Source organism: Heloderma suspectum, chromosome 1, assembly GCF_057233095.1.
Source record: "Heloderma suspectum isolate Gila_16-S chromosome 1, 16-S_ref, whole genome shotgun sequence".
Lineage (NCBI taxonomy): Eukaryota > Metazoa > Chordata > Lepidosauria > Squamata > Helodermatidae > Heloderma > Heloderma suspectum.
Window position 1 is genome coordinate 142,048,300 of NC_139458.1, and position 26,887 is coordinate 142,075,186.

The window sequence follows — 26,887 nt, forward strand, 5'->3', positions numbered from 1 at the left end:
AGCTTTAATAAGGCATTTAGAACTGGGAAAAACTATGCAGAACAGTAACAGTTGCACATTTTACAAAAGAGTAGACACTGCACAGATGTATTTAGTTCATGTTATTTATATTGGCCACAAAATTCAGCTTTTCTTGGTGGAGATGGGGGGGGGCAGAGTAGATACAGCCCTGACAACAAGTAGTCAGTGCAAAGACGAACACATTTTCCAATAAATTTGTGCCACGGTGTAATGAATCCTTCCATGCCAGCAGCACGCAGTGTGAGTGGGCTGTTCAAGACGTCAATGGCAGCTGTCAGTTAGCGGGGGCTTCATTTGCCATCAAAGCACCAGATTGTGCACCTACCTGCCCAGTGACAACTGCCAGTCTGTTCAGCAGAGAAAACCAGCTTATGTGAAGTGGCCTGTCCTCTAAGATCCGCTTACCCTACAACAGTACTGAATTCTGGGACTACTTCAGACACCACACCAGATTTCCCTGTTTGGTACCTTAGGAAGCTGCTTTCTTCGCATCCCAACTTCCCTCCTACTTTCCTTCCTGGCCTTGCTTACCAATGGCTGAATCCAGCCACTTGGGCTTGTTCCATTTCAGTGTGATAGCTCGGCCAGTGACAGTAGCTACAGTGGGCGGCCCATCAGGGGGTGTGGGCACCACATCTGTAAAAAACAAAGCATGGAGGCTGAGCAGCAACAGAGAGCATAGGGAAATATAAGGAGACAGTATACTGTACTTCCTGATCAGAATCACCTTTGCCCCTCACCCCCCACCAACTGTATCCGAGGTTCTGAGGCCTAAGTTGTTTTTTTAAATAGTGGTGCTCACATCACTTTTCTGAGGGGCTTCCAGGACCCTTGGGATATTATTATTATTATTATTCTCCCACACATAGAGGTTCAGGAAATGGAGGTCTGAGAGACATCTGAAACCCTCTGTGGCTGAATTCCTTGTTCCACAGGAAGATAGCTCCATGGAACAGGCCTCTCAGGTCTTGTCTGAAGACCTCGTTGTATGTCACATTTTCGAGATTAAATGTGCCCATAAACATTAATGTGTGGATGAGACAAAAACATATTTGGAAGTGTGTGGTATAATACAGATATATTCATCAAAGAACCAGGATTGCCTGCAGCTCGCCGTTGAGTGTCTGCTGCTGCTGCTGCTGTTGTTGTTATTATTATTATTATATACTGCCCAATAGCCAAAGCTCTCTGGGTGGTATGCTTAGTGGCAAACCTGGGTCTGTGCTGCTGGGTAATGTACAGAATGAAAATCTGAAATGTGTCTGAGACATTCTAGTGACATTGGGACGGGGCTCTGCTTCCCATTGTGGAATCTGAGGTTGCAATCCTCTGCATACTTCCCTGGATGTAAGTTCCATTGAACACAGGGGGATTTACCTCAGAGTAAACAAGTGTAGGATTGCACTAGAAGTCTCCAGCTGGGGCCCCATAGGGAAGACTCCTGTTCCCAGTCAGAGCAAATAAGGTAGCAACACGCATATCAAATCCTGCTTTGACACAGGCCATTGGGACACACTTTGTTTGCATGTCCATGCCACCCCATGGGAAAGTACACCAAATGCTACAGAGGGATATTACACTGCAGCTGAGAAAGTGTGTGCCTAGGCCAGAGTTCCCCAACCTGGCGCCCTCCAGATATGTTGGACTAACAGCTCCCATCATGCCCTGCCAGCATGGCCAGTAGCTGAACAAGAGCTCTTCCCTACTGCCTGTCATCCTTACCTGTGACATAAAGGTGTGCATAGCAGGTAGCCTTTCCCACTTTGTTGGCAATGACACTTTTATAGACCCCAGCGTGGGCATGGCTGACAGAGACAAAGACCAAGCGATGCACATCCTTGTCTGCAAAGGACAAAGGAAGATGGAGGGGTGGGAGGTGGAGGGAAGGAACAGAGAATGGGGTTATAATCTTTGTAGGAGGGAGCAGCCCATCAGCGCAGAAACACACAAATGCTGGCATGCTTGCTGGAGAAATAAGAGATGTGATGTGTGTGCGTATGGGACGGGGGTGGGTGGGAGTTGGAACCCTACAGATGCTGTTGTAAAGACATGCTGTCTCACAGATTTGGTGGTCTCAGATGGAGGTCAGAGTCAGGGTGAGACGGGGCAACAGCCCATGGTCGCACTCCCAGCCACGATGGTCTCAGCCATCACGCATCCTACCACAAGGAGAGGAGTTGCAGCAGGCTCAGGCAGCAGCGTTTGAGTGGCAGAAAGGGAGACAAACAGAGCTGATCTCACTTGGGCAGTCTACTGCATAAGCCGCGGTGAAAATGATGGGAAGCCATGCAAGCTGGAGCATAGCCCCTGTTCATTCAGTGGGGCTTGTGCAGGAGAACTTCCCAGTGGATCACCCCCATGGTAATAATGTATGAAGGGAGGAGTGGGTATCATTTCGATGTGCTGCTTCCAGCACCAGTACGTTTGGGGTGGGCCCGCCATCTTTTAACTGAATGCTGTGAGCGGGTGCCCCAACCTCAGCAGCTGTTTGCATGTCAGGCTTGGCATCTGGGGCTGGCAGATCTGCTGTGGGCCCACTGCCAAAATGCCTGGCCCCCACTGCTTCTCTCCTTGCCTTTGGCTGCCCCTTCACTCTGGCCCAGAGGGGATGAGCATCATGGTGGCAAGACGGAAGAGGAGCAGCTGTCACTGCCTGCTCACCCACCCACCCACCAGCTTTCCCCCTGGCAAGCAGGCAATGGCGGCCAGGAGCAGGAGCACCAGCCACAGCAAGCAGCAAAACCAAGGAGGAGGTTGTAATATAGGTTTGCGTTGTTGCCACCTAGTGGTAAAAAGGCAAAAGTGTTTCTTTTAGAATAGTTGGAACTGAGCACGTTCCAGGCCTGCGCTTTCGAGTGTGGTTACAAGATGGATGCTGAACAGCATTGTATGAAGAAATAAACCAGTTATTATTTCAGCTTACTGGGGTAGGCTACCTATGTTACAGAGGTGGTGGGCCCGCTGAGGGTACCCATTGCCCTAGAGCCCTCAAAATCCTGTAGCTAGCCCTATTGCATGTGGGAGTTCCCATACGTTTGGGGAACCCAGGGGATGTAGCCTACATTGCATCATCCTGCGGTCATCAGTGCTCTCGATGCGCCGGCCATTGTGGAACCAGGTGATGGTGGGGTAGGGCAGCCCGGCCACTTGGCACTCTAGCACAGCCTCCTTGGATTCCACCACATCCAGGTCGTGCAGTGGCCGCAAGAAGTCAGGCATGGTGAAGCATTCCATTTCAGCCTCCCCTTGTTCTGGCTCCTCCGGGATAGATGGCATCTTCTCTAGCTTGGAGCTGCAAGGGATAGGAAGCGATCTAGTCTGCAGCAGCCAGCCCAGCCACAGGGTTGCCCTTTTCACAGAGCCCTACAGCCCAGTCACAGCTGAGAAGGAAAAACTGTAGTTTTCCTCACAGCCCACAAAGGATGATCTCGGCCACAGATATAAGAAGTCACCCCTCCCCTATGGGCACAGAAAAGCTGCCTCCATTGGCAAGCCATGATCATGCCTCAGAAGCTGAGGCAGGGTTCTAAACAGCCAAGAAATAAATTTTTAAAAAAAGCACAGGGGAGTTCTTGCAAACACTCTCCAGGGAGGGAAAGAGCAAGAGGCAAAAAATAATTTGGAAGGCCTTTCATTGTTAAGAATGGGAAATCAAGCCATCTCAAAAGGACTATAGAAGTTTAAGACAGGTGTGGTGGAAACATGCTGGATCAATCTCAACCTGTTATGACAGGGTAGTGGGAGAGGGAAAGTGGATCCCCAAAAGCTTGGTTTGGTAGCTACTATACAGAGATCACTAACCATGAAAAGTGAAACCAACCAGGCAAAGTCAGCCAGGGAATACATTTCTCTCAGACAGCTTTGCAAATAGTTTCCAGAGGGGTAGCCGTGCTAGTCTGTTGCAGCAAAAGCAACAAAGAGACTTGTGGCTCTTTGAAGACTAACACATTTCTTCTGGCGTACATTTTCATGGACACTGTTCACTTCAGTGTGAAGTTGTGACGTGGACAGTGTCCACGAAAACTTATGCCAGAAGGAATATGTTAGTCTTTATGGTGCCACAAGACTCTTTGTTGTCTTAGCAAAAAGGAAATTGCAATAGCCTAAGGGAGCAATCCTATACATGTTTAGATGGAGAAAAATGCTGGCTGGGGCATGCTGGGTGTTGTCTAAACACGCATAGGATTGTGCCTTAAGGAAGGAAAGACTAGTTGCCTCCACAGTGTCTTGGAGCAGTAGCTAGTCTGTAGCTAGAACAGCAGCTTTTGGTAGCTATGGGACAGCTTGCTAGCTGTGTTTAATTGGTTAATATATTGCGTAGAACCCATGACAGTGCAATCGCTTTAGGATTTTGTCCCCACTTAATGAGGAATGGAAAACATTTGCCTTTAATGAAAGCTGAGATGTTGGTGCAATCAAACCAACATCTTGGCCGTCTGGATAATACTTTTCATTGTCCCAGACAGCCAAATAACTGCCTGTTTGTATGCCGTGCCAGGGATATCTGTTATTCTGTGTTACAACTGATTAACTCTTCTGGTTCTTTTTTATGTTACATGTAATCGGTTCCATTGGCCTTAATATAAAATGTCTATATTTTGTCTTGCTAATGTCCCTCCTTTTAAGCACACTAATTATAGCTGCTGATGCATCAGGGAATCTGTGCTCTGGAGTGTGTGCCTTTTAAAAACCTGGAACTGGAGGGTAGGAATGGAATACCCTGAGAAAGTCTGGGAAGGCAGTGAGCAAAGCCCATTCCCACAAGGGCTGCAAGATCCCTCTGTGTGTGTGTGTGTTTGGGAGCCACTCTTGTTGGGCAAGAAGCCAGGCTGTGATGCAGCCTGCATTCCAAGGAGTTGCACATGAGCTAGGGTCAGTGAGAACAGCAGCTGGATCTGGTTCTCATGAATACAGAGTGACTCCCAGATTTAGGAGTTCTGTCCCCAAATATGATTTTGTGCGCACGCTCTCTTGTTTGCTCTCTCTTGAGCAAGGGGTGGGGAAAAGGCTATTGTTCATTTACATATGTCCATAGAGCAATGCATTTGAAATGTATCAGTTAATGTTCTATGAGAACACCTTCCAGGTTAGGCTGGGGCTGGGGTTAGGGCTGGGGGAAAAAATTCACTGGGTAGTTATAAGCCAAAGAAAACAAATCACTTTCATCCTTTGGTCAGAGTGATTTAAAACACCCCAGATCTTGGCTGTAGAGCAGGAGTGTTGAAAGGTTTTCAGCCTGAGGGCTGAATTCTATTTCAGAAAAGCTGTCAGGGGCCACATTTCCGGTGCTGGGCAGAGCTGAAGGCAAAAGGTGTAGAGTCCCAAATCCCCCAAATATGAGGATACCATAGTTTAAAGTTCTTACTGCCAGTAACTAAGCCTCAGGAGAGGCATTTCAACCTTTTAGAATGCGGGAAAAGCTGCACAAAAGCCAGGAAACCATTGGTGGTGGGAGAAAAGGGCTTGGGTCCAGTGGAAAGAGGTGTGGCCCCCTGGGGAACATCGGAGGGCCAGATTGGGACTCCAGCTGAGGCAGACTTGGGCCCTGGGACTGAGGGTCTCCATCCCTGCTGTAGGAAACACCCCAATGCCCACAACTGGCCTGTCTGGCTACCTCACGGGATATTTTAGCCACTGGCTTCCTCTGCCATTCCTCCTCCTTGCACTCACATCTGGGAGCCAGCTGCCGGACGCGGCTCCTCCACATACAGCTCTGCGGTGCACTCAGCTCGGCCGTGCTTGTTGCTGGCACTCACCCCGTACTGACCCTCGTCCTCGGAGCTCACGTGCAGCAGGACCAGCGAGTGCAGCCCCCCGTCCTGCTGTAAGCGCACGGTTTCCCCCTCTTGCATAGGCTGGCCTACATCAGAGACATCAAAGTCAGAAGAGCCTGGCCCAGAAGGGAGCCGAGCGCTCAGACAGGCTCCAGCCTACATGAAGCCAAGACCCCACTGGTCAGGGCCTGGAATGGCGATAATGTGATGTGGCTCTCTTCTTTGGTCCACAATAGGGGAAGGAATGATAGAGGCCACCAGCAGGATGTGGTTAACAACAGACAGAATTCCCTTGCCCCTTCCCCACATCCCAGAAAGGTAGGTAGATAGATAGGTATATTGAAGCTTATGGCACAGGAGCAGCTAGGCTGTATTGTGCTACACACTGGTCTTGTGTGGGATAATTATTTTGGCTGCCACTTGTAGATCAGGGCTAGGCAACCTGAGGCCTTCTAGAGGATTTGGACTACAACTCCCAGAACCCCTGACCATTTGCCATGCTGGCTGGGAGTGGTAGTCTGAAACACATGGGGGGCACAGGTTGCCTTCTCCTGTAAGTAGAATCTACATTGTAGATCAACGACAGCATCACATCACACAGAACTAAGGGCAGGTTTGGTGCTGGGAAGTGCAGTCGAGTTCCCACATTTGGGGAAATCGCAGGGGTCAGCACACCCTACCGTGCAGTCGAGGATCATGGACGCTGTGGTAAGACATGTTCAACTGTGAGGGGAACACTTCCTCAATAGATACGGATGAGTAGAGACACAGTGCTGTATCTTTAACCAAGCCAGGACAATTTTCTTGCGTTCATAAATGATGCATTTGACCACAATTGAAGGACTGATTTTCACCTCAAGCTTATTGTTGGTCTGGCCTTCTCAAAACATCCTGCCAAAACACCCTACTAGAAGGTAAGGGTGACAAAGAGCAATTGGACCCTGCAGCCTGCTCTCTGCATCACCAAGGCAGGCAGTTCAGTGGAGGTTGGTGACTCCAATTTCAGTGGGGCTGTGGATCCATTCTGGGTTGCAGTCAGAACCAGCCAGAACTCTAAAGGAGCTATCCAGGGTGTTGAACCTATTTTGGAGGATGGGGTTCAGCACCCTGGATAGCTCCTTGGAGTTCTGGCTGGTTCTGACTGAAACCCAGTATGGATTCACAGCCCCACCAAAATCGGGGCCTCCACTGGCAGGCGTGAATAGATGGGCAACTGTCCCATGCTCGCCCACCCACCATGGCCAAGATATAGCTGATTTTGTAATAGCCTGCCCTCTAAAGTCTCCCATACTGTAGAGATGGAGACAATTACCAAAGCGTGTCCAGGTGATGGTTGGTGGGGGTTCCCCGCTGATCTTGCAGTCAAACCGTGCTGTCCGTCCCTCCACCACGGCCACAGCTTCCAGTTTGCGGGTGAAGAGTGGCTGGCGTGAAGGCCATACCGTCAGCTTGGCACTGCAAGTCAGCTCATCTGCAAGGCACAGTGGATAGTCAGCTCCCAACACAGGACCTTGGGGGAATCTCCCTTCCCCCCTCAACAGCAGACTGAACAAGCAGGCACACAGGCCACCTGTTCACAGTTCACCACACTGTGGTGAGATGTACTGTTTTTCTATTTACATTATAATAACTTCTAAATTTGCATCTGTACATATAAACAAGCACATGCAAGTTTCATGCAAATCACCACCCTCTCTTTTGGGGGGTGATACATTTCTTCTTTGGGGGTGATTCATATGTACTTTGGGGGCAAAGGAATAGGAGGAAAGCACTAAGGGTGGAGTGTTAGGGTATTAAGAAAGAGAAGAATTCGTAAGTTAGCTCCTGCTACTTCTCTGGATCCTAGGCGCACTATCTCAAGGTTTTCCCTGACTCCTAATATCCCTAATTTTCCTTGATAGCTATCATTAGACCATTAGATCTTAGGGACCGGAATTGGATTATGCAACTTTTTTTTCTGGCCCCACTCCTGTGCATTTAACAACACACTCACTGAAATGAATCAGGGGAAGCTTTTCTGATCACTTTATCTCCATGCCAAGAAAAGCTTCATCTGCTACATGTCAGGTTGGTGTTAAAAGCAGAGGAACCAGACCAGGAGAGAGGAAACAAAGTGCCACGCCTACTTGGAGAATTTATCCAAAATAGAATTCAAGAGTTCTTTTGTATAGGTAGGCATGACGTTTGCCGGTTTCCCTCCCCACCCCGCCCTGCAACATCTGCAGTTCCTTGGTTTTGAAGTTGTCATCTGACAGCGCAGTCATGGGATGCACTTGAACATGTCTGAGACTGTGAATGCAAAAGAGAATGTAAATAAAAGGCATATATCTCCCTATATGGCTGTTACTGCCAGTGCAAACGTCACTCGTAGAAAGAGCTATTTGTTTATTCATCTATTTAAAAAAAATTCTATGCCATTCCTTCATCACCAAAGGTGGTCCCAGTACAGTGTATATAAAATTATTTTAAAAACCATATAACAATAAAATTAGACAGAGCTACTGTAGTGTTATTACAAAGAGACTGAGATTTCTTTTCACAGGGGTGAGGGCAATTTGAAAGAACAATCACTGCTTGTGGGGTGCATGCTCATCCCACTGTTACCTCCTGTGAACAGGTCTGGTGGGGTTTTGTATTGTTTTGATAACCTGCAAGAGGCAAGAGAGGATCAAAAGAAATAGATGGGCACATAACTGGGAACAAGGCCTCTCTTAAATCACTTTAAACTAGCCCTGTGCAGGCATTCCTGGAAGCGTGGTGCTACAACACGCAAGAAAAGGGAGTGCTCCAGCTCTGACCCTCTCCACAGTCGCATCTGTCACCTACATGTGGAGGGTGACTGTATGAAGAGGAGAACCTCCTCTCCCTGAGGGCCCTTAAAAGCTATTGACTGTCTTCAGCATGGAGAACCCTGGTTCAAATGATACCTCTGCCATATACTTCAGGGTCAAACTGCAGGGTCAAAGTACATGCTATGTTAATTACATAGCGTGTAGCTGACCCCTCTCTTGTTTTCTGACCCTAGAGTAAGTGTGTGTGGCTCTGATTCGGATTGGAACCAACATACACTGGGAGGGGAAGATCAACGCTCTCAGCTGCTTTCTTCCCAAAAGCCCCCGTCCTCGCACAAGGGTTTTAAAAAAGAGGGGGGGGGGTTCATCTCCATGGGGGTGTATGGGGATTTCAAGAAGCAAACACCTAGGCAACTTGTGACTTTTTTTGTCCTACAACTCCCATCAGCCCTAGACAGTATAGCCAATGGTGACGGGATGACAGGAGTTGTAGCCCAAAACATCTGATAGGGCCACAGGTTGCCCACCCATGGTTTAATCCCTCCCTCCTTATGTATGGTGGCCCCGATCCAAATTGGGGCCACATGCACCTACTCTAGAGTAAGAAAACAAAGGGGTCAACTACAGAGTACATAACTAATGTAACATGTACTTTGACCCTCAGCAGCCTTTAGCAGGGTCAGGATTCCTGAGATAGTGTGCAGTGCTTTGAACACTCTAAAATGCTATATAAATGCCAAGTATTATTAATGTGCAAGTCTGTATGTGTGTGTGGATGTGTCAGATTGGTGGGTGCAAGAGATAGGACCTTTTTAGTGGTGGCCCCATCTCTGAGGAACTCCCTCCTAAAAGATGTATGTTTGGCTGCTTCCATTTTTTTAATGGGACCCCAAAAGCTTTTTATTTCAATCTGCTTTTTGTTAAATATGCTGGTCTGAATTTTTAATTGTTGCTGTTCTCTATTTTTAAACCATGTAAAATTGTTTGATGTATTTTATTTGGATTGTTGGGCTGGATTGGAGTGTTTTATGCTGCTGTTTTCATTTAAAATCTTACATGTTGCTTTATATTTTTAATCGGTTTTCATTATACTGATTGTGAGCCTCCTTGAGATGGCTTATGCTCTGAAAAGTGATATAAAAATGTTGAAACAAGCAAACAGGCAAGAGTACTGGACCAGGTTTTTTTATTATGTTGTTTTTCAGTCCAACTTTGCCCAGTTATAAGCTACAACCTCCTAGGGCTTCTCAGCATCCAGGAAGTCATCTCTTTTAGCTCCATTATATGATGCCTCTAATCACTACACCCTGGGAATCCGTCTATTTTCTACTTCCTAGTTGATTAACTGCCTAGGAAGGACAGGTAGACCATTTTCTGGATGGGAGAGGAGAGGAAGTTGATGCCTCTTGGATCTAGAAGGAAGGCAGGGCCAGTAATTTTCCAGTGCTCTTTTGCCATAAAAAAGGGGATCACATGGGATGTGCAGGAAGGATCTGCCACCAAGTAGTCCCTAAACATTCAGTCAGTGAGAAATCTCTTCGTCCTTCATATTTCTGGCTGACTCCTCCTTGTAAACTGGTGCATTGGGAAGACCAAATTATTTTATTTTCACACACACAGTGTTCCAAGAATTTATCATCATCAAAGGTAGCCACCTAAGTATCAGCTAATAAAAGGAATGTTGTATTTTATTTCTGACTGTACACAATCCCTTCCACTTCTCTCTCCTTTTACCCTATTTTGTTGATCAAATTCATGCTTGTTTATTTTCCTATGAATTCGATGCAAAATGCTGTGTGGTGTTTAGAAGATGCTAGATTGAGGTTAACTGCTCTCAACCATCTCTAATGCAGAGCATTGTGGAGTTCTGGCGCTCATTCTTACAAGGAAACAGCCAATCTTGACGCAGGAAAGGTCCAGCAGAGTTTGAGAGATAATAAACTGTGCATGGATTATGATCTCCCCACCTTCCATAGGCAGCTGTTCCTCTGCTGCCCTCCATCCATCCCACCTTCTCCTGATGCAACTTCTCTCATTTGCAAACACTTCTAAAACTTCCTGAGGGGTATTAATCTGTTGCAGCAAAAATAACTAAGAGTCTTGTGATACCTTAAAGACCAAGGGCACAATCCTATGCATGTTTGGACAGAAAAAAGGACTACAGCTCCCAGCATGCCCCAGCCAGCCATGCTGGGAGTTGTAAGCCTTCTTTTCTGTCTAAACATGCATAGGATTGTGCCTTACAAATTTATTGTGGCATAAGCTTTTGTGGGCACTGTCCATTGCATCTCTCAGATACATCTGATGAAGTGGACAAAGGCCTTGAAGGCTTATGCCAGAATGTGTTAGTGTTTAAGGTGCCACAAGACACTGTGTTATTTGTATGCCCAAAACTGCCCCCTTTGCCCATATTCCCAGGTGACTCCCCATCTCTTTCACAGATGCATTCACACAGAGAAATGCTACCTTGCTTGCTTGCATTCAAAGGTGTGTATGTGTGTTTTAATCACACCAATCACTGCTGCCATATGGGAAAAAGAAGGGTGGCTACTAGAAAAGATGGGGAGGGGGGACAGGTCACAAGCAAAACCCTTACAAAAACCAAATCAGGTCCCAAGCCATTTGAGGAATTCCTCCAGACCACTGAAATTCAGTGATCACAAGGATGAACTCTGCAGAAACAGATTCCAAAGGGCGCAGGGGCCTGGGCCCCCTGGGATTTTAACTCTTGATGCCTAGCTAAGCACAAGCGGAGCTCCATGCGCTAGTGTCAGAGTGGTGGGGGAGTCTGCCTATGGCTTTTGGTGCTGGAGGCATGGCAATAATGATATAACACCAAGGTAGAACAAAGGTTCAAGACTGTGAGCAAAAACTTTAGGGCAGGAGTGTAGAGCCTCAGGCCCATGGGCCAAATCTGGCCTGCCTGAGGTCCCAGTCCAGCTCCCGAAGTTCCCCATATGGCCATGCCTCCTTCCCCTGGCCTGACCCCCTTCCGCCCAACCATTGATCAATTGGCGCATTGCCCCCCACACACACATTCTAAAACAGAGGTGGCCAGAAAGATGTCCAGATGTTTTGATTTCACCCCTCAGGATTCCTGACCATTGGCTACGGTGGCAGGGGCTTCTGGGAGTTGAAGTCAAAAACATCTGGAGATCTACCTTCTGCTCACCCCTTCTAAAAGGTTGAAATGCCTCTCCTAAGGCCTAGTCACTAACAGTAAGAGCTTTAAGCTACAATATGCTGGTACTTCGAGCCTTGCCCCTTTTGGCTTCAGCCCCACCCATAACTAGCATGTGGCCCGAGAATGTCTCCAAAACTGAATTCAGCCACCAGGCTCAAAGAGGTTCAACAGCCTTGCTTTAGGGGTACAACTGTCAGCTTCCCTGTGCTTTGGCAACAAGTATTTGGATCACTTCTCTGAATGTACTTGTGTTCATGGTAAGCCTAGGTGGGGAGTTTTCCTCTGCCCACTTTTGCAGGCTAGTGTTTTGTGTGTGGTCTCTCTCCCTGCACAAGTGACCTTTTCAGCTAGGCCATGCACAACTCCAGCCCAAGTTACTTTGCTGCCTGAGGCAAAGGACAAGGTGGCACCCTTCACTTCAATGTATAGAAGCCAACTGAGCTGGCAGTAGAATCTATCTTCAACAAGTCCCAACTGGATAGCCGCCTTCACTGTACCAAAGCACAGCAGATGAGCTTAGGGACACAGGGCAGACTGAAGGATGCGCAGAACAGTGTGCGCTCCCCATCCCTCAGCATCTGCTGCCTGAGGTGGCTGCCTCACAATGCCTAATGATAGGGTTGGCTCTGGTCACATATAAATGAGCAGGGGATTATTCTTGGTTGTGTTATTTTGTCCTGCCAGCTCAGAAGCCTTGTGGATGCCTAAGGTCTGAGATCCACACTATGAATATATTTCTTCCTGCTCCAATGTAGATTCTTGTCCATCGACATGGGCCTAAAGAGCAACTGAACAGGAAAAACAGCCAGGCACGCTCTTGTGTCTTTAACAGTAGCTTGATGTGGAGGAATGATGAGCAGATGAAGCTTTTCATGAGATGGAGATAAAGTCACCTACTCGTATCTGCTTGTCAAATCGCTGCTAAAGGCACAGCTACAGGGGCTGGTTGAAAAGGCAGCAATCCTGGCTGCAAACATCCCCTGGCTTGCCTCAGCATAGCCTTTCTCCTGCACCATCTTGGCTTCGGTCAGTGCAGCATTACCTCCTATCTTACCTTTGGCTGTGCTTAGCTTGCATGTGTAGACACCACTATCGTCTTCATGCACAGAGGTAAGCAGCAGCTTGCACTTGCGCCCGTCGAAATGCATCTTGCACTGGAGCAGGGCAGGCTGGAGCAGGCGCCCCCGCCAAAGCCAGTCCACATCCACATCAGGTGGGCCAGACACCAGGCACTCGAAGACAGCGGCATCCCCAGCCCCCACCACCACGTCCTGCAGGGGTGCCAGCACTGCCAGGGACTGGGTCTCGGGGTGCACTGGGGAGGAGGGGAAGGGAGGAGGAAACGGAAAGAGAGAGAAATGCGTCTCTTGAGCAATGGAACAAAAACAGGAAAGGATGCAGGGCACAAGGTGGGAAAAGCGTCGACAGGGGATTCATGGCTAAATTAGGTTGCCAATGCCTTGTTGACTAGTATGTCAGCAAGCGTCAAGGGTGAGATTCTCTTCCCACCCCTGCTGGCAAGTGTCATGCAATGCTCTGATGCCTTTTGTGAATTTGCTCATGAGGAAGTTAGCACAAAGTTGGATTTCAGCAGCGCTGGCTGGCTTTGAGCTGTAGATACTTTACTCACCATATTTCTGGCTATGATCAAGGTATGTTCTGCAATGGAATCAGCACAATGAACATAGTAATCTAGGACATCTTCCCAGAGTAGGACTGAGGTGTGGCTCATTAATTTCCAGCAAGAGCTGTATAAACTCACTGGGGAAACAGATTTCATCTCCAATTGACCTTAGGAATTCAAGATGCAAAGGAAAAGGAAGCAGATGGAAGTATCTGTAACCTACTCTTCCTTTCCCCCCTACATCTCAAACATCCAAAGCCACTATAAATGGCTGAATGGAACAATCTGATCCGAAAACTCTAGTTCTAGTGTTGAACCAGGATGCAACACTAAGGATCTCACACAAAAAATGTGTTTAGTTTTCCAGTGATGCCTTTCTTCCAATGGGTAACTATGAGCCTGTACATTTCACACATATCAAAGCTAACAGATTAGGGCAAATCAGAGCAAATGTGTCTGTATGTACTCTATTTGTAACACTTCAACAAAATATTAAAGATTGAGCCTTGCTATTCCCTTCTTCCAAAAGAAAGGGATGGAACAGCTATTAAAATATGCCATAGCTGGAATGGCTTTCTCTCAGAAGGCCAGCAACCTGTTAACCATTGCAACAGGAAATGAGTGATGGGAGAGAGGAAGGCAGCCATATTCAGAAGCAAATTAAACCTGAATGAAAGGAGGGTGGGGTATGGAGAACACAAGAGTGGGATATGGGAGTGAGAAGGGGATATGGGGAAGGAGGAGACAGGGGTCTGTGCTAGGAACAAACCACACAGCACTTTTACCAAACAAACAGACTTTATTTCATCTACAAAAAAGGGGGTTCACTGTAGCCCAGCCCCTGTGAGACCCTCCCAGAAGGGGGGGCACAACGATAGTAAGAGAGTGCATCCCTGGCCTTCTCCATTAAAGATGCTCCATAGCCCAGAAGACCCGAGTCTAGTGGGCTCCCACTATTTCCCTGAGCCACCCTCCATCCCACGTAACTCTGGGCAAAGGTCCCATCCCAGTGAGGTTGTGCTGTCCAGAGACTTCATGTGGATAAGGATGCTGCTTCTCGCAATGCTGATCTATGTGGTCTTCTGCCCACAGAGAGAGACCTTCTTGAATTTGAGGGATAGCAAGGTCCAAACCTGGCCTGTTCCTTCCAAAGCTGCCTCACTTTAGTGTGTGGGTGAACACAAGCCTCTAGAAAGGCTGGGCAGGGAGAAGACGAATGCTCTGCCCTAGGCCCCTGGAAACAGGAGTGTGCAAACAGGGGCAAGGAGACATGGACACATGGAGGAAACAGAGAGCACCACACATTGGCCACAGTTCAGGCCAGATGGAAATGGATGTCGACACAGGGATTACACGCCCTTGGCACCTAGAGGTGTAATGCCTGGTACGCATACATGGTGCCCACCACTGAGATTATATGCCCTCGAGTAGATCACAGGGAGACCCATCAGTATAGAGGCTTCCTGCCCAAGTACTAAGGGGATGCCATGGGTTAGTTTAGCTCACACAGCTAAGGGGAGCCCAGAACTCCTCTCCCACCCACTGTGTCCCACTCCCCAGCTGCAGCCAGGCCCTGTGGGTCCAGGTGAGTCTCAGCGCTGGCCATCCAGTGGGTGGGGGCAGGAGCCAAGCCTTGCCAGCCTGGTTTGTTCAGTCGTGCTGGGAGCAGAGGCAACTGCCCAAGTTGTCTGGCTAGAGTGGCCGGGGGGCCAGCAGTGCCTTAGCTCACTCCCCCTGTACAGACAAAAACACAGTCAGCAAGCAAAGGGTTAGTGTAGCATGGCGGACACAAAGGCAAAGCACAGACAAATTCACACATACCTGGTCTAAGCAACAGGTGTGCATAGCAAAGACACATATGTAGACACTGCCTGGCAAAGCAAAACACATTAGCACAATCCATTTACATGTAAGCAGACACACTCGCGCTTGCCTGCCAGCATCCCCTTGTTCAGATCAACCAGCCCCACAATGAAATCAGGCAGACCCCATTATAGGACACATCAGGCTCCTCGTCCTATCTAGGAAAACATGCAGTGATCCTAGGAATGGAACCTGCAGGTACTCTACATTCAGGCTCCTCTAAAGTAGCCTGTCCCTCCTTCCCCAGGAGGACAACTATTGGATGACTTTCAGTTGTGGAAGCCCGAGGATGCCGACAGCACGCTTGGCCAAGTTCGGTCAACCATCTGTGTGCCTGACCCTTGCCCTTCATGACTTATTACATCTAGCAGGGAGGGGATGTCTGGCTGGGTCCAGAAGGTTATAAATTCCTCCTTGAGAGAAGGGGTGATATTGGCCTCTTTAAAGGAGGCAGTAATTAGGCCACACCTGAAGAAGTCTTGACCTAGAAGATGATAACAACTGTAGGCCAGTTGCCAACATCCCTTTCCTGGGCTCCAAACACACGTGAACGAAACTGATTATCTACATCTATTTCAGTTGGGCCCGATTTTGGAATAGAAACTGCCATGGCTGCCCTGTGAGATTATTTTTGCCTAGATAGGGGATGTGTGACCAAGCTTTTGATTCTCTTGGACCTCTCAGAGACTTTTTATACCATTGACCGTAGATATCCGTCTGGATAGGCTAATTGGATTGTGTTGCACGTACTGTGTTGCCGTGATTCTGCTCCTTCTTGGATGCCCCAGAAGATGGTGCTGGGGATTATTGCTCTGTCGCTTGGCTATGGGGTTTCACAGGGCTCTATTCTCTATTCACAGGGCTCTATTACCCATGGCTGGCTGGGTAATGTTGGGAGTTGTAGGACTTTTTTCTGACTAAACATGCATAGGATTGTGCCCTTAGCCTGTGTTCTCTTCCTCTAACCTCCTTAGGGAAAGAAGGCAGAATGGTCATCAAGAGTAAGCAGCATAAATGCAGCACTGCCCACTTGCTTCACACTCAGAAGAAAACACTTTGACTCCTTCTCATGGGTCGCTCAGCTGACCACTTTCCAATGCACCTCTCTGACACTGTAGAAATGATCCCTGAAAGTATACCCCTTGCCCCCCATGCAAGATCCTGATCAGGAGGACCTGTGCCTATTCTCCTAGGTTGGTCTTTAAAGTAATGTCTGCTTTGGCCCTCAGTCATTCAGGGGCTTTTAGATCTTGCACTGCTGTTGGGCTTTACTTTGTGTGTGTTTTTACTGTGGTTTTATTCTGTTGTTACTTTCAACTTTTTAAGGTTTTTACATTATGTTCTATCATGTTGTTCTATTGTATGGTTGTAAGCTTTATTTTGTGAGCTTCCGCTATTGGCAGTATAGACATTTAACAAACAACAGAGAAATAAAGAAGCAAGGGGCCAATCAAAGGGATTTCCCCTCAGCACAAGGAGACAGCAAGGGAGGCTGGTCAAAGTAGTAAGGGCACATCATCAAATGGCCACAACCAACTGGGTGTGGGGAAAGAACCATGTGCAGCTAAACTGAGGTAAGGCTATACCATATACCAGGGATGAGGAACCTGTAGCACCCCAGATGTTGCTGGACTCCCACCATCCCTGGCCATTAGCCATATTGGCTGAGGCTGATAGGACTTGGGTCCACCAACATCTGGAGGGCCACAGGTTCCCCATCCCTACCATATACCCTCTGTCATCAATTGCAGCAAAAATACAGATCTGGCTCCTTCCATTGTGCTCCAATTCCTGTGTATGCTGCTCCCACACAGGCCCGAACCAGATATTAGTGGGTAAAGTAACTGAAGCCAACCCACATCATGTCGCTTCTTTTCCTACAGTCTAGTATCGGTGTTTTGGCAAGAACAGGACATGCTGAACCACGTTTTTTGTGGGGGGAGCACAGTAGGATTGTCGGGGCAGAGAGGGAAGTGTTTTGGGAGCTGGTATTAAACAAGCCCCTCCTTGTTGCCCCTGTAGAGCTCACCAGGTTGCCCTCATGGCAACCTAGTGAGAGTAGTACATTTGTAGAGGAACTTGAACCAACAGGCTCCTCGTGCCCTCTTAATGGGTATCCATCTCATCTCTCTCCTTTGCACAGATCCTTATGCCTCCTTTCCCCCAGATATCACTCAGCAGCTGCCATTATGTCAGGTCAAGATGAGATGGGAAAGGGTTAAACACACATGGCAGTTGGTGCCTGGTTGCTAAGCAACAACCAAATCCTCTTCTTTCCATCTGGAACAGGCCCCTGGTGGGTCTTAAGACAGCTGCTTGCCATGGTCAGGAGAATGTGGCAGTAGAAGTCTATGGAGGGTTCTCTATAACTTAAGGATATGAGAGCTAATCTAGCTTAGTGACTAAGAGCACACCCATACTACCGTCTTAAACTTGTTCAGCAAGGGCCAAGCTAGATGTGACAGGCAGTCATGAGTCTCTTTCCCTGGATTTTCCTTAATGAAAGAAGGCTGGAATTGGGAGCAAACAATTGGGGGGGGGGATGGCCTGCTTAGCCCTTCCCTCTCCAACCATTTGTTCACTTAAAATCACACACATGCGCACACACATACACACACAGCTGCTTTTCCAACCTTGTGTGAAAAAATATCCCTTTCTGTGGAAATACAGTTTGGGTTAAATTTTGAGTGGACAAATTGCTGGAATGGGAAAAAGAAATGGGAAAATCCCCTTTCCCCTGCTGCTCTTCTGCTCCCAGTCACAGCATCCAAGATTGCTTTTAATTTAAACAAACAAACAAACCCAAAACTATTGGAAATTGTGTATCACATCTTGGCTGGCCATTCCCTCCTGCCATGGAATCCTGATTCAGTGAGGCATAAAAGATCTCTCCACATAACATTCAGTACCTCAGCAAAGTGCAAATCCCACAATTTGTTGGGGAAAGTCAACAGTCCAAGACATTTTGGTGCCTGAGGCGGGAAACCCAAATGAAAATTCCAATATAATAATTAATTTGCTGTTTTTAATAGTACTCCGAGTGTGCCACCTGAGGACTAGCTCACCCTGTCTATTAGATCAGGTCAACCGTGGCCATGCAGGTTAAACTGATCTATAAATATAAGCTTGGTGTATAGCGTAATGGCTAACAGGCTGAGCTGTGAACAAGGACATCCTAGTTCAACTAGGCAAGCCACTGTCTTTCAGCCCCTCAACTGCGATATGGCGATAACACTGAACTACTTTATAGGGCTGTTGTAGGATTACTGGGGTAACATACTGTATGTGAGGCACTTTAAACATTCAGAAGGAGCTACAGAAAAGCTAACTATTATTATATTTGGGTACTAGTGATGCTTTCCTGCTCTCTTCTGTTCCTTGTGCCTCCCCTGCCCTGTAATATGGTCTCAACGAAAGTGACTTATTGTTGGGGCCGCTTGAGAATCTGATGTTAAGCTAGGGTCCTGAACTGGGCTCCAAAGTCCCTAACACTCATGATGAAGAAGTACAATTCAGCCATTGCTGCAATGTGTTCTAGTGGATTAAATGCACATAATAGGGAGAAGCAGCCAAGGGACCACGCTATTAGTGGGCAAAGGGATGACAGCCTGGAAGATATGGGAGATGAGGGCAAGTAGAAAGCATGCTCACATGGAGGAGCGGCACAAAAGGATGTGTGAAAGGAAAAAGCAGGCATGCAAGCAGGACCTTCTGGGGTCATCCCATGGCAGGCAAGCATTAACCCTCATGCTCTGTGGCTCCCCAAAGTACCTTGTATATCGAGCTTGGCCTCGCACTGCTTGGTGCCATACTCATTGATGGCCCTGCAAGCATAATAGCCAGCATCTGTGCACTCCACCATGCGGAGATGTAGGCAAAAAGATCCATCCTCCTCCTCCACAGCAGAAATGCGCCTTCCATACTTTACTGGGTGCCTATTCTTCATCCTAGAGAAGAGAAGGTCTGAGAGCCTGTAGTGCGTGCGGCCCCATCCAATTTCAAGAGACACTTCTGTTGCCCTCCTACTGGAGCCCCTCTCTTCTCACCATCCCTCCACACTCCATCTGTATGGCTGGTTCTGCCCTTGCTCTTCCTCAACCTTGTTGCTCAACAAACATAGCTTTTTGTGCAATACAGTCAAGGAAGTCCAATCCAGAAGATCAGAGATCCCCCTTTTTGCCATTTCATCCCATCTTGGCCAGCTGGTCTTGGGTGTGACACCAATACCTTCTAGAGGACAAATGGCCAGGATCTGCTTCTTTTTTGCCATTCCACCACTTACATTGAACTTAGCATTCTCAAGGTTGGCCTAGTGCCCTTTAAAATAATGGTAGTGCCTTCCCAATGATATAATGCCACAAACATTTGCAATATCCTGCCAGCCTACACATTACACCACTGTTAGTCAACTGTGCCATACAACTGAAAACAAGAAAGGAAAAAGGACCCAGGTCTTTTCTTGGTGTACAGAAGCTTCCCTGGCTGGTCACCTGAGGAGATTTCTTACTTAGCAAGACCCCATCTCTCACCACCACCACCAACTCATCCCTGCCAACATGGTACCGGACAACACATTAAAGTCATGCTGTATGATAAAACCCACTCACCAGTGCACAATGGGTTTGGGCTCTCCCTGCACCCGAATGTGCAGGGCCACATCCTGTCCCTCCAGTACTGCCTGGTCACTCAGTGCCACCTGTGGGAGAGGGCATCCGGATCATGCCAACTGACAAAGGGAGCTAGAAAGCAGGTTTCCTTTAGGACAGCCATCAGCAGGCCCAGCACCTTCTGCCAAGCAAAGGCTGGAAGCTGCTTCTTGCCCCCAGTGCCTGAGCAAGTGGGCAGGGGGACTCTGCCAGCAACTGTCAAAAGCCCAAGGACACCCAGACCACAATCCAGAAGAGCACCTGCTTAGCCCCTGGATGCTTATGAAAGTATACCGAAGCGGCAGGCTCTGCGGCACTCCCTGCCTATTTACCTCAAAGGATGGTGCAGCCTTGAAGTTGGTGCCCACATGTGCGGGGGCTTGGCCAGGCTCAGACCGGGGTTGCACTCTCATGACAGGGTGGTGCCGAGGAGTGCCGGAATCAGGGAACTCCTCCAGGGGGCTCAGGTACTCTTCATCTGATGTGACTGGGCTGCTGAGCTCATGGCGAGGCACCAATCGGCTGTGGCTCTCTGGAGGAGCTAGACAGGCAGAAGAGCGTTAGGGGTGTTGACTGTGCAGAGCACAGCAGAACGGCAAAGCCCTATCTCCTAAGGGGGAAACAGCACCAGGATGGAGCCCACGTAACTGCAAGTGCTCATGCTCAGGGATTTTAGTTGACTGCGTGGCTACAGCCACATAGTAAATTATAGAAGCTGACCTCCTGCATACTATTCCAGCACAGTTTTCTAAGAGTTCAGGCTTCCATTTGCCTTTCTTTCTTTCTTTCTTTCTTTCTTTCTTTCTTTCACAGCACATTTGGGAAAGGGATACAAAAGGAATGACACTAAATGACCATTAGAATGCATTGGTTCCTTCCAAATGGCCAGAAGAGTCTTGTCCCCAAACAGCAATGGAAATGCATTACATCATGGATAATTGGTTGCTTATACCATCTTTAAGGGCCATCCACAAATGTCCAAACTTCTCCCCCGTCCCCTTAAAAACGCATCGACCTTCCCAATGGCCACAGTCACACACAGGGATACACTGGGATCCTGCGAGAATGGCCTTCTTGTGGACAGAAACAACAACAACAAAGTTAAGGCAGCATCTGCTTAGGGTCCAACGACTGTCAGTTAACTTCTTATATTAAGAGAAAATTATGGCTAGTGCTTCCCCGCTGCTCCTTCCCACTCTGCTGATGACAGATATAACTCTTCCCACATGATTTTCATCATTCGAATATTACCAGAGCAGCATGAGATGTCGCCCTGGGGAAGTGACAACCATATTACATAACACTGGCCCTGTAACATAAACACAGCTCCTAAGAATATGTGGCTAGAGTGTCTTAATACTTTGTTTTTCCTTGTCCCTTCCCATGGATGCCAGTTTCCAGTTTCCTACCCTACCTAAGCCAACTAACATCCCATCAGCTCTTTCTTTCTTTCCTCTTGACTATTCCACTATGTCCCATTTTGTAATTAGGGCACTGTACCTAGCCTTGCATGAACAACATTATCTCAGATAAACCATTTCTATTTCTACTGAATGGAGCCTTGAGGCTGATTTAGAACAGAACTACACGATCAGAAACATCACATGGTGTACAACCCTCCTAGGCCTTTCAGAATGCAGTTGGAGGATCACAGATTTGTATGCTACCCCATTAGAAAAAACCCCTCCCTGTATGTAGAAAAATACATGACAGAGCATTCAAACATGTAGGTTCCCCCCACCTACATTCTAAAGCAGTAGGTCTATACTATGCAGTGTTTCTTAATGTGATGTTTGTCTTCATATCTGAAGTGGTGGAATCCTTATGAGTTCTTATGAGTTCAGTTTTCTGTGAAGAGGCTTTTGTCCAAAATCATCCCAATGTGACACTTGCCAGATCTGAGAGAAAATTCGTTTTGAAACATTCATCAGCCATGAAGCTCACCCTGGGCAAGTCATCATCTCTCAGTCTAGCTTAGATGTTGTGAGGATAACAAAAACAGGGGGAGCGAATGTGCACACTATCCTAAGTTCCTCGATGGAAGGGTGAGATTAAATGTAGTAAAATAAACAAATATGGCAACGGCCAATTTTCATGCATGTGTGTGCGTGTAATGGGGTTGTTTCAGAGAAACAGCTCCTCGTGTAAATCTGATGTACTGAAGTCATTATGTGAGAACTTCATTATCTCAGATATGCACGTACCTAATAAATAAAATTTGATTAACTGATTTGATCAAATGACATCCCTATAATGTGTATAATTGGCATAATGTATTGTTTATGATAAGTGTGAAGAATATGATCATCCAGTTTGTGAAATCTATCTTGCAATAAGGCCCTTGCCTGTGTCTAATCCCCCTTGCACAAAAAGAGGCAGCGAGGGGAAACAGCAGCAAAGTCTCTTCCCCACTAGTAGACATCACATTCAGTGCTGCCTCTGACCGTGCCAAATCCCATGGGCATTCAGGGACACCCATTACTGGGTGGTGGCAGCAGTATAGAGATATCAGCAAAGAAAAGAGATATCAGCAAAGAATTTTCATACTGGCAGCAGCATTCCTGGCTTGCTCTCCCTCAAAGGGGCCAAGGTGACATTAGTAGCTAGGACAATCACAACTTGCAGACTATTCATGGTAGGGAGAACTTGGGACAGATCCAAACTTTGCTGTGGGGCCAGAGTTACTGCATACTGTCCGTGGCATAATACCAGAAGAAGGCACAATGGCATCTTTGAAGACACCCATTTCCATAGCGATGATGCTCAGTGCTACCCTTCAAGCTCAAGGTGTGTGTGTGTTTACAATAAAATAACCCTTTACACCAAAGTTAGTGTGAAGGAGTACATGCTGATTCTGTGCCAGGCACAAAAGTGAGACTGAGAACGTTTCTTAGCCCTTTGCACAAATCTGACCAGGAAGCAGAGATGTGTTCTATCCAGACAAAAGGATGCATCTTTCAAGCCCAACATCACGCTCCCATTCAGGCGAACAGAAGATTACCCTGTGTGCATTGGAGGGGGAAATCTTGTAGGCCTGTCCTGTAGTCCTCTGCTTTTCCCTGCATCCCCAAGGCAAGGCAAGGCAAGGCAAGGTTTAGAAGTCAAGTCAGGTAGAATGCTAATCTCTCTCTCACCTTGATGTATCCAGACAACAAAGCTAAAAGACCCAGAGAGAATTTTGGGCTGCCCCTACTGAAGGCGACTGCTTGGGAGCATATAGCTCAATATATCCTCCGCCCGATAGGGGCATCCAAAGGCAGAACTCCATTTCTTCCCGCCGGTGGGGCAGGTGTAGGCGGTATGAGGAAAAAAGGAGCGCTGCTTGTATCCTTGGTGGCTGGCCGCTCCATATCATCCAAATGAACAATCAGTGGTTTAATGAGCAAAATGCACCCTTCCTCCCCCGCGGCATGCGAGGTCTGTTCTCCATCTGACCCACACCCTAGCCAAGCCTGCAATCCTATGCAAACGTACCTGGCATTAAGCTCCCTTGAACGCAGTGGGACTTACTTTCGAGTAAACATGCATAGGATTACGCTGCAAGAACGCGGGGAACAGGCGGAAGAGTTCCTCCCGTCTCTGCAATCCGCGCAGCAACAGGACTCCTACAGACATCTCCCGCGTATAGTCTCTCTCGCTCCTTCTGCCCGCTTCAAGTGAAATACAGAGTCCTCTTCAAAGGAGGCGTCGGTCCGGAGCGGCGGGGGGAGGAGGGTGCGCAAGCGGATCCGGCGAACAAGGTGGAAGGAGCCCGGGCAGCAGAAGCCAGCAGTCTGCCCAGATTCCCCTTCCCTCCGAGCCGCAGCCGAGGGTGGCGTCGGCGCGGCAGGCGCCCAGCCCAGCCCCTCCAGGGCTCACATTTCAGATCAACCCGTGAATGACCTCATTTGCATCCTTCCAGATAATGCATTTACATATGCCCAGAATCTCTTACAAAATGCAAAACGCCGACACGGCTCTCCTCCCCTTAGAGTAGGTGGGCCGGATCACTGATAAGGAACGCACCTCGGAGCCAGCTACTCCCCCCGCCCCACATCTGGTGGTTGGGGCTGAGAGTCCAGCAGGCCAGGCCGTCTCTCCTTTCTTCCCCGCGTTCAAGACTGCTGGCTGTTTGTCAGCCAGGCTGGCCTAAACCAAGCCTTGTAGGGTAAAGGCAGCTTCACTTCTCTTTCATTAGCGGGAACAAGGCTGGCAGAGGAAGCCCCACCACCACCCACCATCCCCACACACAGGATACTAAGAATCAAGGCCTGAAAAACGGCTTCATGGCCCTACAAACCTGGCTGCCATGGCCAGGATACCTCCAGCCGCCTGCCATCTCCACCCCACACTAACGTACTTACCTGGCCGCACAGTCAAGATGGCGCTACAGCAGGCCTCGCCCACCTCGTTGGTGGCGCAAACTGTGTAGAGACCAGCATCAGCCACACGGGCACTCCTGACCAGCAGGGTGTGGCGTTCTCCCTCTGCTTTGATAGGGCGAGTGGTGCTGCTCCGAAAAGGGATGCCGTCCTTTCGCCATGACACTGTGGGAAAATGGTTAAGGGTAGGAGAAATCTGAGCAGGTGGGAACATTTTGCTACCCCACATGCTCATACATATGTGGAATTACCTATTTAATCCGCTGAATACTGGAGTTCTGTTTTTGACAAAGAATATCTGTTTTGGAACAGATGGGTATGAAACTACATAAATGCTGCCTTTTCTGAATTTCCTAAGAAGTACAACCTACACATTTCATATCTATGGCTGTTACTTTCCCTGGGTTATTTCCCAGTCCTAATGGAGAGCCACAGTTCAGGGGCATCACAGTGGGATAGGTTTGAGGAGGTAAATTAATTCCCAGAAAGGATTGCCAAGCCTTGAAATAATAATTTAAAAAATGGGGCCAGAGGGAGAGGAAAATTCTTTGCATCAAGAGAGAAGGCTCAGACCAGACCTGGAAGGGGAGCCCAAGGGGTCAAGCCCAGCAGTTTCAGTGTGCGAGTGGAGAAGGCCCTGCATGAATGTACCTAGGAATTACAGCTTAAAACAAAACAGCTTTGCTCTTTGTTTTTCTTGTAACAAAAGCTAAAAACACAAAAGCAAAACTTAACCATGTGACCCTCAGCCATGTTCAAAAGCAGGGTCCTTACTGTTGCAACTAGGCAGTATAGTTATATAGACAATTCCACTGAATTGGTACATCCCCATTGTGGGGAGGAATATTCCTTAGATCTATAGAAATGGAGACATATCTGTGATCTAGGAGAGTTCACAGACCAAGGGACAGGTGAGGCCCATCTTACTCTGGCCTGCACTGGGCACCCCATATATTTGCCTGTGCATACTCATCACCCACTCTGTGTCTGGTACCCAATTCACTTGCCTTCTGGAGAAGGGTTGCCTGTGATGATACATTTGAACAGCACCTCAGTTCCAGCTATGACCGTTACATCCTGGATAGGGATCTCAAAGATGGGTGCCTCCAGTGGGTCCTCGCCCGCCGAGATGTAAGAATCATCAGAGGATTCTGCACAGAGGGAGGGAGAAAGAGCAGCTGCAGAAGGGGGTGCATGGAGGAAGGCTGGGGGTCTGAAACCCACATGAAGATAAGACTGCACTACCCATGGGGAAGGAATGTGTTTAAAACTTCTAAGCCCCCTTAATTAGGATGGATGCCCTGGGAGAGCCCTTTTATGTGCTGGTGCTTACAGTTTACTCAGAATCTACAATATTTCTAGCTCTAGTGTATTCCTGATCTGATGTTGCCTAGCTGAGTCCAAAAGATTAGATGAGCACCCTGAGCAGCAAAGCTCTTCCTGCCTTGATACTAATAGCCATGATCACAGACCTCTAAAGAATAAATGAAAGGTGACAGACCCCGTTTAACTTGTTCTGAGGGGGGAAATACTTAGAATCCTCACAAAACCACACAGTTATAGCTAGATACAATTTATTTATTTATTTATTCATTTCATTTCTATACCGCCCAATAGCCGAAGCTCTCTGGGCGGTTCACAAAAATTAAATCCAAGCAACACACAATAAAACAATTTAAAATATACAGAACATTAAAACCACAATATAACAATACAACCACAATAAAACCTAGAAGGTGACCGTAGGCATAAAAGTGTCTAAATATATGAATGATTGCTTATTTATTGGGCCAGGCTGTCTAAGAAAGAAGTGGGTGATTTACTTTTCCACTAGTGATGTGGAGACCCAGTGTAGCAGCTAGATAGGATATGCACTATTTCTGTGCATCCCACATAAGTCTTGCCTTTCAGCCTTAACTCTCATCTGCAAAATGGGGATACTAAGGCCAGTGTACCTACCTTACAAGGCTGTTGTGAGAATTCCTGAGGAATATACTAGGTAAACGTACAAACAATCTTCACTAGACCAAAGAACAGGTCTTGTCACTCTTGACCCAGCAGCTGTTTGTACACTGAAATTCGTTTCACAAAATCTAGGTGAGCCATTAGGCGGTTACCATTCCCTGTTAAGTTACATGTAACCACAGGGAGCTGTGAACCAATTAGTTGTTGTACACATTGCATCATGTCTTGTATTCGCCAGCTACTTGGGGACCCTCATCTTTGCCTATAACATTGCTACACACATTAGGCATGATCAGAAATGGTCCTATTAAAGTCCTATTTTTGAAACTGTTACATTCTCTCCCATTAATGAGAGGGCTGTGCCTGCATATGTCCCTTCATTTTATGGAAAGCTACAAGGATGACAGATACTGCCAACCAGACTGAGTAATCTGTTTTTAACTGCATGTGCTTAGCACAGATAGATTCCACATCCATTGTATTCTGCTGTTAGGTCAGACACTCCCTAGACATTTCCTGTTAAGAGCTAATCAATCACTTTTCTTCAGCAACTTACCTTATCTGTCTAATCTGAAACCTAAACAAATTGTGTTTGATTGGCTAAAACTCTAACTTCCAAGCCTGGCAACTATTCTTAAAAATCACTTATAAAAGTTG

General features: G+C 47.6%; 1 protein-coding gene and 1 non-coding gene across 3 annotated transcripts in view; both read right to left on the reverse strand.

The window, feature by feature from the left end:
- SPEG (striated muscle enriched protein kinase) overlaps nt 1-26,887 on the reverse strand; it is a 139,941-nt gene that overhangs the window by 40,580 nt on the left and 72,474 nt on the right. For both annotated transcript variants that reach the window (XM_084804890.1, XM_084804882.1), the window contains exons 5-15: nt 25,273-25,416; nt 24,248-24,430; nt 20,237-20,445; nt 19,866-19,954; nt 19,030-19,205; nt 12,826-13,086; nt 7,108-7,266; nt 5,692-5,881; nt 3,084-3,313; nt 1,744-1,863; nt 553-657 (exon numbers count right to left, since the gene is read on the reverse strand). In XM_084804890.1, the coding sequence (XP_084661016.1) occupies nt 553-657; nt 1,744-1,863; nt 3,084-3,313; nt 5,692-5,881; nt 7,108-7,266; nt 12,826-13,086; nt 19,030-19,205; nt 19,866-19,954; nt 20,237-20,445; nt 24,248-24,430; nt 25,273-25,416 (1,866 nt within the window). The remainder of the gene's footprint in view (nt 1-552; nt 658-1,743; nt 1,864-3,083; nt 3,314-5,691; nt 5,882-7,107; nt 7,267-12,825; nt 13,087-19,029; nt 19,206-19,865; nt 19,955-20,236; nt 20,446-24,247; nt 24,431-25,272; nt 25,417-26,887) is intronic.
- LOC146358188 (small nucleolar RNA U3) lies at nt 16,197-16,401 on the reverse strand. The gene has a single exon (XR_014787040.1). It is a non-coding gene; the product is annotated as a small nucleolar RNA U3 (small nucleolar RNA).